This window comes from Anabrus simplex, chromosome 1, assembly GCF_040414725.1.
Source record: "Anabrus simplex isolate iqAnaSimp1 chromosome 1, ASM4041472v1, whole genome shotgun sequence".
Classification (NCBI taxonomy): domain Eukaryota; kingdom Metazoa; phylum Arthropoda; class Insecta; order Orthoptera; family Tettigoniidae; genus Anabrus; species Anabrus simplex.
In genome coordinates this window covers 958,528,058-958,544,248 of record NC_090265.1, presented here as the reverse complement: position 1 = coordinate 958,544,248, position 16,191 = coordinate 958,528,058, and the positions used below count along the sequence as shown (strand labels likewise).

Sequence of the window (16,191 nt, the reverse complement as noted above, 5' to 3'; positions counted from 1 at the left end):
TTTCTTCCCCAAATGTGGCCTTAGTTGGTATTATTTGCTATCAATATCCATAATCAAACTTTCTGAGCAATTTGGGACAATAATCAATTATCTGGATTTAGAATTAGGAGAATTATGTTTCATCTTGTTCCGCCTTGCAATTTGGTCATTGAACGGGTGGCATTCTTAGCATACCCACTATAAACATACGTGGCACTAAGAGGGTTAAACACTTCCAAATGCCATAAAGATACATATAGTTCATTTTGTTAATACAACCAATCATTTAACATTCCAACAACCAATACCAGGTATTTAATGAACAATGTTATGGCCAAGATGAGATTGGTAGTTAAAAAGGCGCAACTGATGACGATAATGCGAACAGATGAGTTGTGGTAGAAAAATTACAGACAGACCTTCAGGATTGCATTAGTCATACAGACTACTCAACAGTGTAAGGGGGTGGGGAGGAGAAAAAATTTTTTTTGAAAGATTGGACAATTTTTGTAATAACGCAGTAGAATCCCTCATATTTTTTGGATGAACAAAAACTTACAAACAAATTTTAAGTATTACCTGGCTAAGGCAAGCCACAGATCAACACTTGTTGGACAACATTCCACAGCTCGACTTAAAAGAATGCGGGCATCTTCAGGGTCTTCTAATTCAACAGCAGCCTTCCATAACCTCACTGAGTTCGGAATATGCTCGAGAGCCTGTCTCAACATATGTAAATGAGTAATTAGTCAAATAATAAAACAAACAGAACATCCACAAAAAAATTTCTCTTAATATTTCCTCTCTTTCCCTGATGTTTCCTGACCTGCTTACAGAAATTTCTCTGACTCACACATACTGTGTGATACATTAATTCAAGTGATGAATCTCATGACCCATAAAGGGTTAAAACATGCCCTAATCTTACTAGTTTTATGAGTGTACATTTCATTTAGTTTTAAATGGCTTGTGTCAATATTGTATTAAACAGGTACACCAATACAAATATATTTTTCTAAAGAATTGTATTAAAAATTGTAAAGTCAATACTAGTTGAAAATCCTATGGAAGAATCTCTTCTCCCAATTAATTATTTGTTATAGCATAAACCCTGATGGTTTGAAGAATGGGACTATCATCAGAACTATGGTGACCTCAGTCAGAGCTTCAAAAAGAAGAAGATATCAATTGTATTTGGAAAAGAAAAATGCATTCAGAAGAGGAAAAAACTTCTAGAAAACATAAAGCATCAATAACACATTTCCAAGGAGTACATTCTTTTTCATTCTCTGTTCCAGCCTAGCTATGGCTAGACCACCTAGTTGCTCGCTACCACTTCCTAGGACAGATAGCAGCACCCTTCAGCACCCAGCCAGAAGTGGTGTGGATGGAAGGGGATGAGAGACTGTTATGCTTGGGTGCCTCGTGCGAGAGGAGACGGGAACATGTGACTGACTATTACCGAGGGCATCAGCCCATTAGTACTCAGTATTATGTATTAATAATGTGTTATAAGTGTCGTAAATGTAATAAATGTTGTTATTTAATCAAGTGAGTGAATTACGTTCAAAACATGGTCCAATTACCGGGCCGGATTATCTACACCACGAGGACCTCGTGAAAGCAGCGTGGCGTGTAGTATGGACGACTAGTTTCTACAGTAACATGGAAATACTTGGAAGTTCACTTCAATGACATCATCTGGCAGTCCCAGGTTCGATGTTCCAGCACCAGAGGTAAACTAAACTGAAGGCAGGTCAGTACTATTCATTTAAGGCTCTCCTTTTCTCCTTGTTATTGTCTTACCCCCTCCATCACGGAATCTTCAACAAGGCAAAAGCTTCTTAAGCAGAGGTCGCAATTTAAAGCGCAACTTACCCGCTCGGAAACATTCGTTGAAAATTTCATCGCTCAACAGCATTCGAATTCGCATGAAATTAAACTGCGATACGAAGACATGAGTGCATTAATGTCGAAGTTTGATGACGTGCAGTCAGAATTAGAATTAGGAGACGTTGAAAACGAGCAAGCTCATGATCAGGCGCGTGCCGAATTCGAAACCAAATACTACAAGGTAAAGGGCGAAATGAGTAAAATAATAGCGAACCTTGAAGAGTTATCACGCGACATGGTAGATTCAGGAAAAACTCAGGTCAGCAGTGTCGCGAGTTTAAAGTTACTGGCTATTAATATTCCACATTTCGATGGAAAATACGAAAACTGGCTCTCATTCGCAGACAGTTTTCAAGTTATGATTCATAACAACAATAAACTGCCAAGTGTTCAGAAATTTCACTACTTAGCATCTGTTCTCAAGGGCCCAGCCAGCCAATTAATTCAAAATTTACCCATCACAGAGGCAAATTATGAGGTAGCGTGGAAAATGTTGAAGGACAGATTTGAGAACAAGAAACTAATAGCAGCTACTCATGTTAAGGCACTCTTAACTTTAAAATCAGTCTCCAGTGAAACAGCCACAGAACTGTTAAGGTACTCTAACACTTTTAATAGTCATTTGAATGCACTCAAGGCCCTAGAACTTAACATTCCACTGCATGAAGTTATTTTGACCCAACTATATGCTCAAGGACTTGATGCTTGTACTAGACGAGACTGGGAATCATCACAAGCAGACACTCGGGTTCCATCACTTGATGACTTGCTGTCATTTGTTGAGCACAAACGGCAAGCTCTGGAGAACTTCCCTAGCTCACAGCATACTGCACCATCGCACAGACAACAAGCTGATAGAAATAAGCCTAAACCTCAAGGGGATACTCAACCACGTTACACTTACACCACTACCAGTCTCATAAAGTGTCCCTGCTGTCATGGTAATCACCCGATATTTAAATGTGAAGAGTTTGCAGCTCTCAGTGTGGAAGATAGACAAAGAAGGGTTAAGGAAATGGACTTATGTTTTAACTGTTTGCGTACACAGCATTCTGCCAAACAGTGCAAATCACGTGGCTGTAAATTATGTAGTAGGAAGCATCACACCTCATTACATAATCCATCAGGTAGAGAGGGAGGTACAGCCCATCAAACTGCATCCAACTCCTTTCACACATACTGCAATACAAAAGACCCTGTAGGGGTTCTGCTGTCCACTTCCATGGTCAAGGTACTAGATTGTAGGGGGCAAATGCAGGTCTGCCGGGCACTTCTTGACAGTGGCAGCCAGGTTAATCTTTGCACTGAAAGTCTAGCACAGCGATTAGGCCTTAAGAAAATGAAGAATCCCATACCAATCAGCGGCATAAATGATTCCATTTCTCAATCAAGGTACAGTGTTCAGTTAGAATTGCAATCCACTGTAAGTAACTTCACTGTGAGTATGACTTGCTCTGTCTTTCCACGTATCACAGGTAACATGCCCAGTAGTCACATTCAGCATGAGCATTGGAACTTGCCCACTGATTTGAAGCTCGCTGACCCCAAGTTCTTCCAGCCAGGTGACATTGAATTGTTAATAGGCGCAGAACATTTCTTTTCATTACTGAAACCTCGGCGCAGAACTCGATCACCAGATTATCCTATCCTTCAAGACACTGAACTAGGATGGATTATTGCTGGACACTACCATCGTAGGGAAGAGAAAAATTCTACTCTAACTACATGTTTCTTGAAGTCAGAGGACAGGTTAGACACCCAACTACAACGGTTCTGGGAAATAGAAGAGCTTACGTCACGAGTCATGACAAGAGAAGAGAGAGCCACAGAAAAACATTTTACAGAGAATACTACTAGGGATGCTACAGGTAGATTCATAGTTCGCTTACCCCTCCAGCAGAAACCTGAGGTTCTGGGAAACTCCTTCAATCATGCCATGTCAAGACTAACTCAGAACGGCGTTTCAGCAGGCAGCCCTCACTTAAGCACGAGTACTCTAACTTTCTTCACGAGTATGAGGCGCTGGGGCATATGGTTAAGGTGGATACATCTACTCAGTCAGGGAATGAAGATGGAAGCTATTATCTACCCCATCATCCAGTTTTTAAGCTTAGTAGCTCGACTACCAAAACTAGGGTAGTATTTGATGCATCTTCTAAAACTTCTAACAACATTTCATTGAATGACACATTAATGGTTGGAACGACAATACAACAGGATCTTTACTCTATCATTCTAAGATTCAGAATGCATACCTTTGCCTTCACCGCAGATATTGCTAAAATGTATCGGCAAGTCATGGTTCATGCAGATGATAGGAAACTTCAGCGGATTATCTGGAGGGAATCACCTAGGGACCCACCCTCTCACTATGAACTGACAACTGTAACATATGGTACAGCATCAGCACCCTTCCTAGCTACCAGATGCCTGCAGCAACTTGCTGAAGATGAAGAATCGAGGTTCCCCAGAGCAGCACAAGTTGTTCGCAGAGATTTTTATGTTGATGATTTATTAAGCGGCTGTGACGATATCCAGGATGCTCTTCAGTTGCAGTCTGAAATTATTAATTTACTAGAGAGTGGAGGATTTCACCTCAGAAAATGGTGTTCAAACCACCCAGCATTACTAGAAGCAGTTTCAGAAGAGGACAGGGAAACCCAGCTGCCTTTAAGTCTTGATGAAGGCACTAGCGTGAAATCTTTAGGCCTATTATGGCATCCAGTTACTGATCATTTTCTCATTTGTGGCAATCTGTATTCAGACAGTCCCTATCATGCTGACTCTCATGTAACTAAACGAAAGGTCTTATCTGTTATTGCATCAATATTTGATCCACTTGGGTTGGTCAGCCCTTTGGTAATTTCTTACAAGGTTTTTATGCAGAAACTTTGGATAGTCAATCTGAACTGGGATGACAGACTACCATCTCAACTAGTCAGAGAATGGGAAGAACTTCACTTTAAGCCACAGGCAGTAAGAGAATTTTATATTGAGCGGTTAGTCACATGTAAGGGACCCCCTGTTGATATACAAATTCATGGTTTTTCTGATGCTTCAGAACAAGCTTATGGAGCTTGTCTTTATGTACGGTCTGTCGTCAAAGGGGGACAGACCTGTGTCAGATTATTATGTTCTAAATCCAGAGTAGCACCGGTGAAGAAACTAACACTACCAAGACTTGAACTGTGTGGAGCGCTACTACTTGCCCGACTACTCCACAAAACCCTTCCAGCTTTGTCTCTGCCAGTCAGCAAGCTGTACCTGTGGACAGACTCCATCATTGTATTAGCCTGGATCGCATCTCCTGCTACTCGCTGGAAAACATTTGTGGCCAACCGAGTCTCTTCAATTCAAGAATACACTCACAAGGCTGAATGGAGACATGTTCCTACCAGTTGTAATCCAGCAGATTTAATATCCAGAGGTGTTGCTCCAGAACAACTACGAGGTATGAACCTGTGGTGGCACGGACCATCCTGGTTAACTGAGCCCACTGAATCATGGCCAGACACAAGCTCAGACCATGCAGAAGAGGAACTACCTGAGTCACGAAGCACACTTCCTGTAGTTATGTTGATAGGTACAAACTGGGATGAACTTATGCTGAAGTACTCGTCACTGTCCCGACTGACTCGAGTTACTGCATATTGTTGGCGATTTATTCACAATAGTGCCAATCCTCAAGACAAGAGGTTAGGGATATTAAGTACACAAGAGCTGCAGATGGCCTTGAACTCCTGTATCAAAATTGCACAACAAGTGTGTTACGCTCAAGAGATAGCCAGTCTCAACTCTAAGTGTTGCATCTCAAGGAAGAGTAAAATTGCTGATTTACATCCTTTCTTAGATGATAAGGGAATGCTAAGGGTAGGAGGAAGACTAGTAAATTCAAAACTACCTTATGACACTAAGCACCAGCTTATCCTTCCTCCCCAGCATGCTCTCACAAACCTTGTTGTGATGGCAGAACACATTAGGCTTTTACATGCAGGTGCTCAATTAGTAATTGCATCATTAAGAGAAAGATTCTGGATTCCCACGGCTAGGGCAGTTGTTCGAAGAGTCATCCACAAGTGCCTGACCTGTTTTAGATTCAAGGCGTCAACAGCTGAACAGCTGATGGGACAGCTCCCTGTTACCAGAGTGCAACAGAGTCGCCCATTTCTTAATGTAGGAACTGATTATGCTGGTCCTTTCTTCGTCAAGAGGGGAAATGTGAGAAGCAAACAGACAACGAAGAGCTACATTGCATTGTTCATCTGTCTGGCTACCAAGGCTCTTCACCTGGAGGTAGTGAGTGACCTCTCTACTGATGCCTTTATGGCAGCCCTGAGGAGATTCATAGCTCGACGTGGGAAATGCTCCATCATCTATAGTGATAATGGGACTAACTTCATTGGTGCCAATAGAAGAATGCAGGATCTCCAAAAACTATTCCTTTCAACCAGCTTTTGTGAAGAGATAAGGAATTCATTAGCGATGGAAGGCATCACGTGGCACTTTATACCTCCCAGCTCTCCACACTTTGGTGGACTGTGGGAAGCAGCTGTCAAGTCCATGAAGTACCACTTGAGAAGAGTTGCGGGTAATGCGCTATTGACATTTGAGGAGCTATGTACCCTTACTGCACAGATAGAAGCCTGTCTTAATTCTCGCCCCCTATCTGCCTTATCTAATGACCCCAGTGACCTTAATTATTTATCACCTGCTCATTTCCTAATTGGTGCCCCCCTTACAACCATCCCTGAGCCTGACATTACTGACCTGCCCATCAACAGATTGGCTCGATGGCAGCGTATCCAGTCAATGCAGCAGCAGTTGTGGAAGAGGTGGTCTGCCGATTACCTGAACTCACTGCAGCAGAGGAAAAAATGGACCTGTCCCAAGGAGAACCTATCTACTGGTACAGTTGTTCTTCTGAAGGAGGACAATCTTCCTCCTCTCTGTTGGAAGTTGGCTGTGGTGGAGACTGTTCACCCTGGGAAGGATGGACTTGCACGAGTGGCTACCATCAGAACAACCAGTGGTCTTTTTAAACGACCTGTTAACAAGTTAATTCCATTACCTATTGAGAACTAAACAGGATCGTTGTGGCTAAAATATAATGTGTTTCATGTGAATATTTTTTCTTGTTCATTTCAGAGTGTAATTATGGTGTTGTGTGTGCGTGATTTGAACTGAGAACTTATAGTGTGCTTAATTCATATTGCATAATAATGGATGAGGACACAGTCAACCTACTTAGTACCTTCTGTTAACAGTGTGTAAATATTTTGTTGCTTATGTTTCTGTTTTGCCTATGTTTATATGTATATTTTGTTGAATGATTAACTCATTTTGGTTACTGTACATGAACTCTGTATGTCAGTGCCTGTGTGATATTTGAACTGAACTCTCATGAGGGGATATCAGGCAATTTAATTCGGTTGAATCATGGTGATTCAACGGTGGGGAGCATGTTCCGGCCTAGCTATGGCTAGACCACCTAGTTGCTCGCTACCACTTCCTAGGACAGATAGCAGCACCCTTCAGCACCCAGCCGGAAGTGGTGTGGATGGAAGGGGATGAGAGACTGTTATGCTTGGGTGCCTCGTGCGAGAGGAGACGGGAACATGTGACTGACTATTACCGAGGGCATCAGCCCATTAGTACTCAGTATTATGTATTAATAATGTGTTATAAGTGTCGTAAATGTAATAAATGTTGTTATTTAATCAAGTGAGTGAATTACGTTCATAACATTCTCACTTTGAATAATTTATTTTCAATTTTGAAAAACTATAGTAAACATGACCTACTTTTGATCTGCAATATACTTTAAATCTACACAAGTTCGTATTAGGTTGCTGTAGTTTAATAATTTTTGTACTACAGTATACAATTACTCTATTAATTTTAATAATTTTTGTACTACAGTATACAATTACTCTATTAATAAGTCAATTGTAACTTTGTTGTTAGCAATTCTTGTTTATTCCTTTAGTAATGACTAAAATGTAATTTTATTGTTACAATTAAAACTCTTGTTTTGTATTATACATGTCTCATAGCTCTATTTACAGTATGCAAACTGCATATGCCAATATCAAGAAAATATTTGGCTTCTGGGTTTAACACTTGCAAATGTCTTTGACGTTCTTTCATAAAACCGAGGTTAATGTTTGGTCCATCCATTGAGACTTGCAAAATAAAGTAAAGAAGAATCAAGAAAAAGTTTTTCAAGGGACCACTCAAAAAAATAAAAATTTAAGCAGGAAACTTTTTTTATTTTTCTGCTAGTGGCTTTACATTGCACCAACACAGATAGGTCTTATGGCGGCGATAGGAAACTTATTAAAAGGTTAAAAAGGGTAATTCCTGAAAACTTATACCCTGAAATACACAGCTGGTAGATTTCCTTCTTTATGAATGATAACAAAATAGGCCGATATATACATTTTACTTTATCTCTAAAAATACCTGTCATGGTAATCACATTTAAATACTGTGCCTCTTCTTTTAGCAGCTCATATATATAAACAGGGTTATTCACCTAAGATGTTACACAGAAATAACGTCTAAACTATTAAAGATATCGGTATTCTGTTTTCATATTCATAAATGATACCCAGGGGTTTGTAAAATAATGTGCTGCTTATTCTCATGGGGTGATTAATAACCAAGATATTGATACTAACTCCATATTTTTAAGTGGAACGGTACAAATACATACAGCTGACCTAAAAGTTCAACTGCGTATAAGTTCAAATATGTAAGTATTTTCAAAATCGGACAGTTACTTTTTACGATATCAATAAAAACTGCTTTTGGGCTTTTGCATGCCGCATCAGACAGCGTGCAGTCGGCCAAGGATGTACTGACACGCAAGCTGTTTCCTAGCTTTGATTCCAGCCACAGAACGGATACCAGTCATGTACTTTAAACTATCATACACATAATGTGATGTACCATAACACACCCAGGGTGTACAATGTTATCATATGACTGGCAAACACACAACGGGAAAGGGAGATGTTTTTTGTTTTGTTTTGAAATCCATGTGTAACAGGTTACACTCTTTTTGGCGTCTTTCCTCACGGACGGGAATGGGAAGGATTTGGAAAGGACGTCGGCCGTGGCCTATCTCAAAGGTACCAATCTGGCATTTGCCTGGTGTTGAACGTGGGACACCATGAAAATTACTTTCAGGTCGGACGAGGCAGGACTCAAACCTTGCACAAGAGATAGGAAGAAATACTTAGAACATTAAAAGGCTGGATAGTAACTGTACATTATTAAGTGGTACCGTACTGTATTACACATTTAAAAAATATCCGAATACAAAAGTCTAGGCCCTACTTGGAAAATAAATTGTCCAGCATTGATTGATTGATTGATTGAGGCTTTTACTGCTTGCTTTTACTGCTTTCTTGCTGTATAAAACTTTCCATTTCTCACATCATCATCCTATTATTATTATTCTTATTCTTATTCTTATTATTATTATTTCCTGCCTGAATTTCCTTGCAGGTCTGATCACTGGTCTGCTCCTCGCAAAATGATTACCATATCATCAATGGCAGTAAAGTCAGTGAACTTACTGGTTATCTCCATCCTCTCCTGTATGGTTCCCCAGCACTCTGGCTCGTCATCACCAACTTCCATAACAACGGTGCTGTTGGTACCAGCAATGAAGCCTGCTTTCTTGAAGCAATTTGTGATTATTACAAGCTCTACCAAATCCCATGATGAGGCAATGAAATGCATAGTGTCCAAAACAGAGGGCTTGTAGATGAGTCTAGTCTGCTTTCATGTGTAGCATCCAGTGCACGATGATTTTCGGTACCTCTGCTTCAATAATGATCCCTTGGTCCATGGGCTGTAGTACCAATGTATACATACACACACACATATCCCGCATTGTTCCATCTTAAGCGATAGGTCGGCGAACAAGGCTTATCCACCAGTTCCGGTCTCTGAACTTCTCTCCTTTGATGCTTTCCGAAGTATGTCCTCACTATTCAATGTCAATCTTCATCATGTTCTTGTACCAGAGTCTTGGTCGCCCACTTCGTCTTTTGTCTAAGTTTTAGATCATACATTTGCTTCGGTAATCTGTTATCTCCAATGCGTCGCATATGTCCATACCATCTCAGTCGCTGCAATGTTATTTTGTCCTGCAGTCTTACAATGTGAGCCTGCTTGCGGATTTCCTCATTACGGACTCTGTCCCTCTGTGTTTTACCGATCATGCTACAGACAAATCTCATTTCTGCTGCCTGGATTCTACTGCCATCTTTATTTCTTACGGTCCATGTTTCGTTACCATAGGTCAGGAATGGTACATAACAGGTTTCGTATATGACTCTCTTACATTTTGTTGGTATTTTCTTGTTCCATATTTTGTAGAAGTTGCTACCTGTCTGAATTCTGTGGGAAATTTCCTTGTCTATAGAACCAGTATCAGACTTAGCACTTCCAAGATATTTGAATTGATGGTCAATCTGTAGCTGTTTCCCCTCAATTTCAATGTGTCCCACTGGTTGTCCGTATCTTTTCATGACCGTAACCTCACTTTTCTCTTGACTGAAGATGAGTCCATATTCTTTAGCAGCTTCTGTCCAGGAGTTTGTTTGTTCTTGAAGGTCTTCTTTAGTGTCTCCCCACAAGCATATATCGCCAGCAAACAAGATAATATAGTATTTGGTGGGAAAAAAAATCTACCTTAAATGTTCCTTAAACTCTTTGCGATGAGCAGGACAGTGGTCCATAAACACCATGGTCTTCTTTTTCTTGCTCCCCATGTTGGCATCTAGTGCTTGCATGTACTCTTCAAATAGGGAACTTATCACCCCAGCTGACTTGTTGCTGGTGTACTTACACGGTAAAGTATTAACATTGTTTAAACAGTGGAACTTCCTAGCAGCAGTAGTTTTTCAGTTCCTTCCATATTCATACCAACTAGTACTGTAGCTCACAATTTTCCCCTGTGGCAAGATCCTCCCTTCAAAACAAGAGAGGGGTGGCCTGATATATATATATATATAAGTCTGAATTCATCAATATTCAAAATGTCACAAGGTTTGCAACTGTTTATTTTAGCAGGCAGAATTGTTTCCTTTCATGTCCCACTTCCTCTGCCCTTACACTTGCTGCTTCGCCATTAATTGTTTTGTAAACAATGCCGGCTCGATTTTTAAAGTGGTCCAGCCACCCGTTCGATGCAGAAAAAGGCACCTTTAATCTGCAAGCAATTTCTGCTTTAGCCTTCATAATAGTTCTACTCAAAGGTATATTAAAACTTCGCTGCTGTTTGAACCATATTAGCTGAGCTTTTTCTACTTCATCGAACTTCCCAGATTTAACTTTATCGCAATTTGCTGAAGTATTTTCTGCAGAGGCAAAGGTCTATCTTGGCTACGATGTCGTTGAAAGCAGATGGTGACATCCCCAGCTCCTTCACCAAAGCATCATGGAAAAGTGTATAAGACTCCACTTTCCTGACAATCTCCACCTTGTCTTTAATTGTCAGTGCTTTTTGCTTGATCCCTTTCCCCCGAGTTCCACTCATTTTCACTTAAAATCAACATTTGCATGCTGACATTGTAACGAACTACACTGACTATTCACACTAATTACAACGCTACACTACATTAAAGAGTATGCGCTTTGGCTTACAAGCATGCTACATCTCGTTAACGTGTGTTTTCTATCTCCTTCACACCCCTTACACCTGCTTCAAGGCTAACAGCAGTAAATGAGAAATCTAGCAACTTGTTCTAAGAACCTATATCACTCCTGCATTCCTACTGGTTGTCATAACCACAGGTGAAGTTTTTTACCGGTTGAGTAATAATTTGTCTCTACCATCAAGACCACCTCTTTATATACGTGCCTGGCCAGGTGTTTAGAAAGATACATTTTCTCGTAAATTCTAGAGTGCTTAAGGCCCAGATATAATGTACAGAATATTCTAGCGAGTTCTTGTCTACCCAGTACCATTCTGGATGTTACAGTGTGTTTCACAATTCTGTAGTGGATTTCAAATCATTAATACATTATATAATATTAATTACAGGTGCTTACATTAACTAAACTCATATAAATAAATATCTACATACAGCAAATGTTTCATGACATAACCTCACAAATAATGTGATCATAAACTAATAATGTTACTAATAAGTGGATGTACATCACAAGTCATAATAATAATAATCATCATAATCGTAAAATAATAATGATAACAACAATTCAAGCTCGATACTTGCATTATTTACCCATGGATGAGAGAATATTGTTTTCAAGTTATATCAGTTTATCACGCTTGCGTCAAGGTAAGGGAATATTATAATTCCTAACATTGTGTTTTCCACCATAGTATTTTATTTGTATTTTATTTGAGCCGTTAAAGTAACTTAGCTTCATATATTTACAATTGGATTTATGGTTTAACGTCGAGCTAGAAATGTTTTCTATGTGTACCTGACATCCTTTTCTCTAGCTCAAATTTTCTCCCCATAGTGCCTGACATACAGTTTATATCTGTACATGTGTGGGGGTGGGATGATAATGTTGATTTTTGGTCTTATTTTGGTTCTCCTGAAATTTTTCCATGTGAGCAGTTTATGGTACCGTTCTGATATAATCGGGCGAATTGGCCGTACGGTTAGAGGCGTGCAGCTGTGAGCTTGCATCCGGGAGATAGTGGTTCGAATCCCACTGTCGGCAGCCCTGAAGATGGTTTTTCGTGGTTTCCCATTTTCATACCAGGCAAATGCTGGGGCTGTACCTTAATTAAGGCGACGGCCGCTTCCTTCCACATCCTAGGCCTTTCCTATCCCATCGTCGCCATAAGACCTATCTGTGTTGGTGAAACTTAAAACAAAAAAAACACCGTTCTGATATATACACTGTCGCGTTTCTTGATTCTGTTCAGGCACTTTTCGAGGCTATTAGCAAGAGATGATTTTATAATGTCTCATACATATGGTTTATATTTGGATGTGTGTGCGTGTGTGGTGATATGTATGTTGGAGCCTTTGTTTTGGTCTTATTCTGGTTCTCATCACATGGGATTTTTCAATGTAAGCGGTCGAGAGAGAGCTCGGTGGTGCACATAGTGAGAAAAATAACTTATATTGAAGATAATCGATCCCATTCAAAATAACCGCTGGAGTGAACATATACTGACAAAGGAAAAAGAATGCACACGTAATCACTCATAATAATGGATGCATCAGTGATAGGTTTCTTGCTGTAACCGAAAGATAATACACAGTTTAATATAGGAATTTTCAGAGGACAGAAAAAACTGTTGTTACAACGGAGTTCTTGCTATATACCGTACTCACTATAGCGGATGTCTACTGTTCTTAAAAATGATACCTTGAGCAAACAGTGTATTTACCTTTCTGTATACTTTCCTCTTGGCTTTGGTCTCCAACTCTAGATCGGCTGCCTTGATCCAAATGCGTACTGAGGTGGGGATATGACGTACAGCTTGGGCTATCACGGCACGGGCTGTATCAGGAGGCTGTAATCGGGCTGCCTCCAGCCACAAATCTTCAGATTTGGGGTTAACCTTTTATCAAATTTATAAGAACAATTTTCATAAACTATCTATATAAGCACAAAGAATTAAGATTGTAATGAAACAATAAGAATACAATACAAAGAATAAAATGAAGGTAGTTATCTATGGAAAACTCACACTTATAAAGTGATCACAGAGAATTAGTAACACAAATATGAGGAATGTAAGAATTAATATCACTGGTGAATTGTCAGGTTGAGACGACAAAATGACAGTATTATTGTCAAAGAAACTAAAAGTTGTTTAGCTGCATTTAATGCGGTTAGTTAGGAGAACTTCATCCCACACACTTTATGGTTATGCCATTTTATAACACAAGAGGAAAAAAAAATACAAGGTAAAAGGAAAGAAGAAAAATGTACAAATATATAATGTTATAGTACAAGTAAGCACACAAAAGTAGTAAACACTTATAGAGATTGTGTGTAAGTGATTTCTCAAATTTGACAATACTGTACATCAGTATCCACTTGTATAGGGATCTTGACATTCTTTCAATTAGGCCACAGAATGCTAATTTGTGGACAGTGTAAAACTAAACCTCGGGAGCCTGTCTGGAATGTGAAAGTTTATTTTTTTCTGGGAGTTGTGAGCAATTCACCAAGGAATGGAATAATTTAAAAATGAAAAGTGTATCTAGTAATTCACAACGTTGTGATAGACCATGCAGATTTAATGACTGTTCTAAGGCTATATAATCAACATTATAGTAAGTGAATCCTGCTCTAAATGAATATAAATGAAGACATTTATATTGCACTTAATCTAATCTACGAATAGTGGGCTAACATCACAATATTCAATGAGGAAGGAAAGTAAAGAAATGAACTGAAAATGATAATGACTGACTTATTTAGAAAACTTCCAAACTAAAGTTATAGCAAAGAAACATCTGGCCCAGGAAGGAGGAAAATTCTTCATTCTTTTTAACTTGGAGATAAGGCTGTTCGGCTGCACAGCTGAGCTTTCTGTGCGTTTTGTCAACAGTATGGACTGAGGATATCTGAATGCTGTTCTGTGCAGCCGTTCAAGATCTGAAGGGGGGGAAAAAAGAAAATTAAAAAGCTTTCATATATGACACTAGAGCTTGCCAACTCCAACTGAAACCCTGCAAGAAATGTGAACTTCTGAAAACTCTCACCTGCCCTTCTGGCCCTAGTCATGCAAGACCCATAGCCTTCTGATTTGTACAGGGGAGTGTCTTGTCACAGCCAACAGAAGCAGAGAGCACTCAATGTTGCTGAATAGTGACCGCAGGTCAGTGCTCGTCCAGCTTTCATGGGAGACATTAATTGAAGTGCTACAGCTCCGTGCTTTGTTACTGTACGTGGCTTGACAACATCAAGGTATATGCTTGGTGGAACCAGGCCTAAATAGCCAGTGCTGCCAGCTCTTGCACAATAAGTGTTGTATGCAGTGTGAGATTTTCGCTAGTGTCTTTGATGGAATTCGACATTTTACCCTATCCAAAGTATATTATCTCCATGTGTTAAGTAATGGCAAGTGCTAAAAACAACGCTGCTCATAATAAAGTTGAGAGAGATGGTATGCAATGTAACTGCTTTCTTTAATTTAGAACAGGCTGCAAAATTCTTTAGCCTGTCTTCTGTCAAGAAACTAAACAAGCTTCGGCAGCAACAGGAAAATACGTGACACTTCTTAAGAAACACCAGCAGGAAGGTGATAGTGCCTGAGAATAATGGGAGAAAGTTATCCCCTCCAGGTAAAAACAGAGCAGTGAATAAGAAAATCATACTGAATGATATGTATAAGTGCATCATCAAGCAGAAGGTTCAGAAGTATTACAAAAAGAAGAAAATACCAACATTAAGAAAATTATGATCTACGCTCCCTGACGACAAAGATTACAAGGGGAGTCACGTCACGAACATCTGTGGTAAATGTTGCATTCTCTCCCATTATCCTTCAAACCCCAATAATAGCAAGGATAACGGCAGACACATTTGTGGAACATGCAAAAGCACCACCCACTGCCAACAGGCAGATAAGAGGCGCATGAAATAACATACCAAACACAGGAAACAAGGCAACATGAACTACTTGAAATCAAACACCAGTTAGTTTTATCCTAAATTTAATGAAATTAACATAAATGAAAGAAACACATTAGAGCAACAAACTAGTAATGTGGAAACACTAGAATAACAGCAATCTCCCATAAATAAAACTGGGATACAAACCAAAGAAATAAATGTAGTAAAGTAAATAAATGGTAAAATAAAAGGTTAACAATTAAGAAGGCAATAAATAATTTAGGGAATTCAGGTAATTTTGGTCAACCTAAAAAAAAAAAAAAAAAAAAAAAAAAAATTACTACCAGTTTTTACCTTCATAACATACAAATTTTCACCTACAGAGAAAAATAAATATGTTGTCCAAGCATTCCCTTTTTCTGGTAAATATTCCACCAGTATAAACTTAAAATCACATAAACAAACCTGTTTATTAATATGGGATAAATTCCACATAATTATCGGACCCCAAATAACATCTGATACTGGTACATTTCTGACACATCCCAAGAAAAACACGCACAAAACGTCTCATGAAATCAAGGAAAATGATGTTACACGAACCCACACAAATATAATAAAACAGCAAGTAAGGCATCTTGCAAGTAAGACACACGACGACAGTGACAAGAGAAAACGTCACTCAAGCATGACATCGCAGCACAAGTTCAAGAACGGCAATGTTAAGTCATATTTTAAAGCCCCAAA

General features: G+C 39.4%; 1 protein-coding gene across 3 annotated transcripts in view; it reads right to left on the bottom strand.

Moving 5' to 3' along the window:
• The window catches only part of Prp6 (pre-mRNA processing factor 6), a 323,443-nt gene that overhangs the window by 185,139 nt on the left and 122,113 nt on the right, over positions 1-16,191 (bottom strand). For all 3 annotated transcript variants that reach the window (XM_068225312.1, XM_068225311.1, XM_068225313.1), the window contains exons 10-11: positions 13,265-13,438; positions 559-698 (exon numbers count right to left, since the gene is read on the bottom strand). In XM_068225312.1, coding sequence (XP_068081413.1) covers positions 559-698; positions 13,265-13,438 — 314 coding nt within the window. The remainder of the gene's footprint in view (positions 1-558; positions 699-13,264; positions 13,439-16,191) is intronic.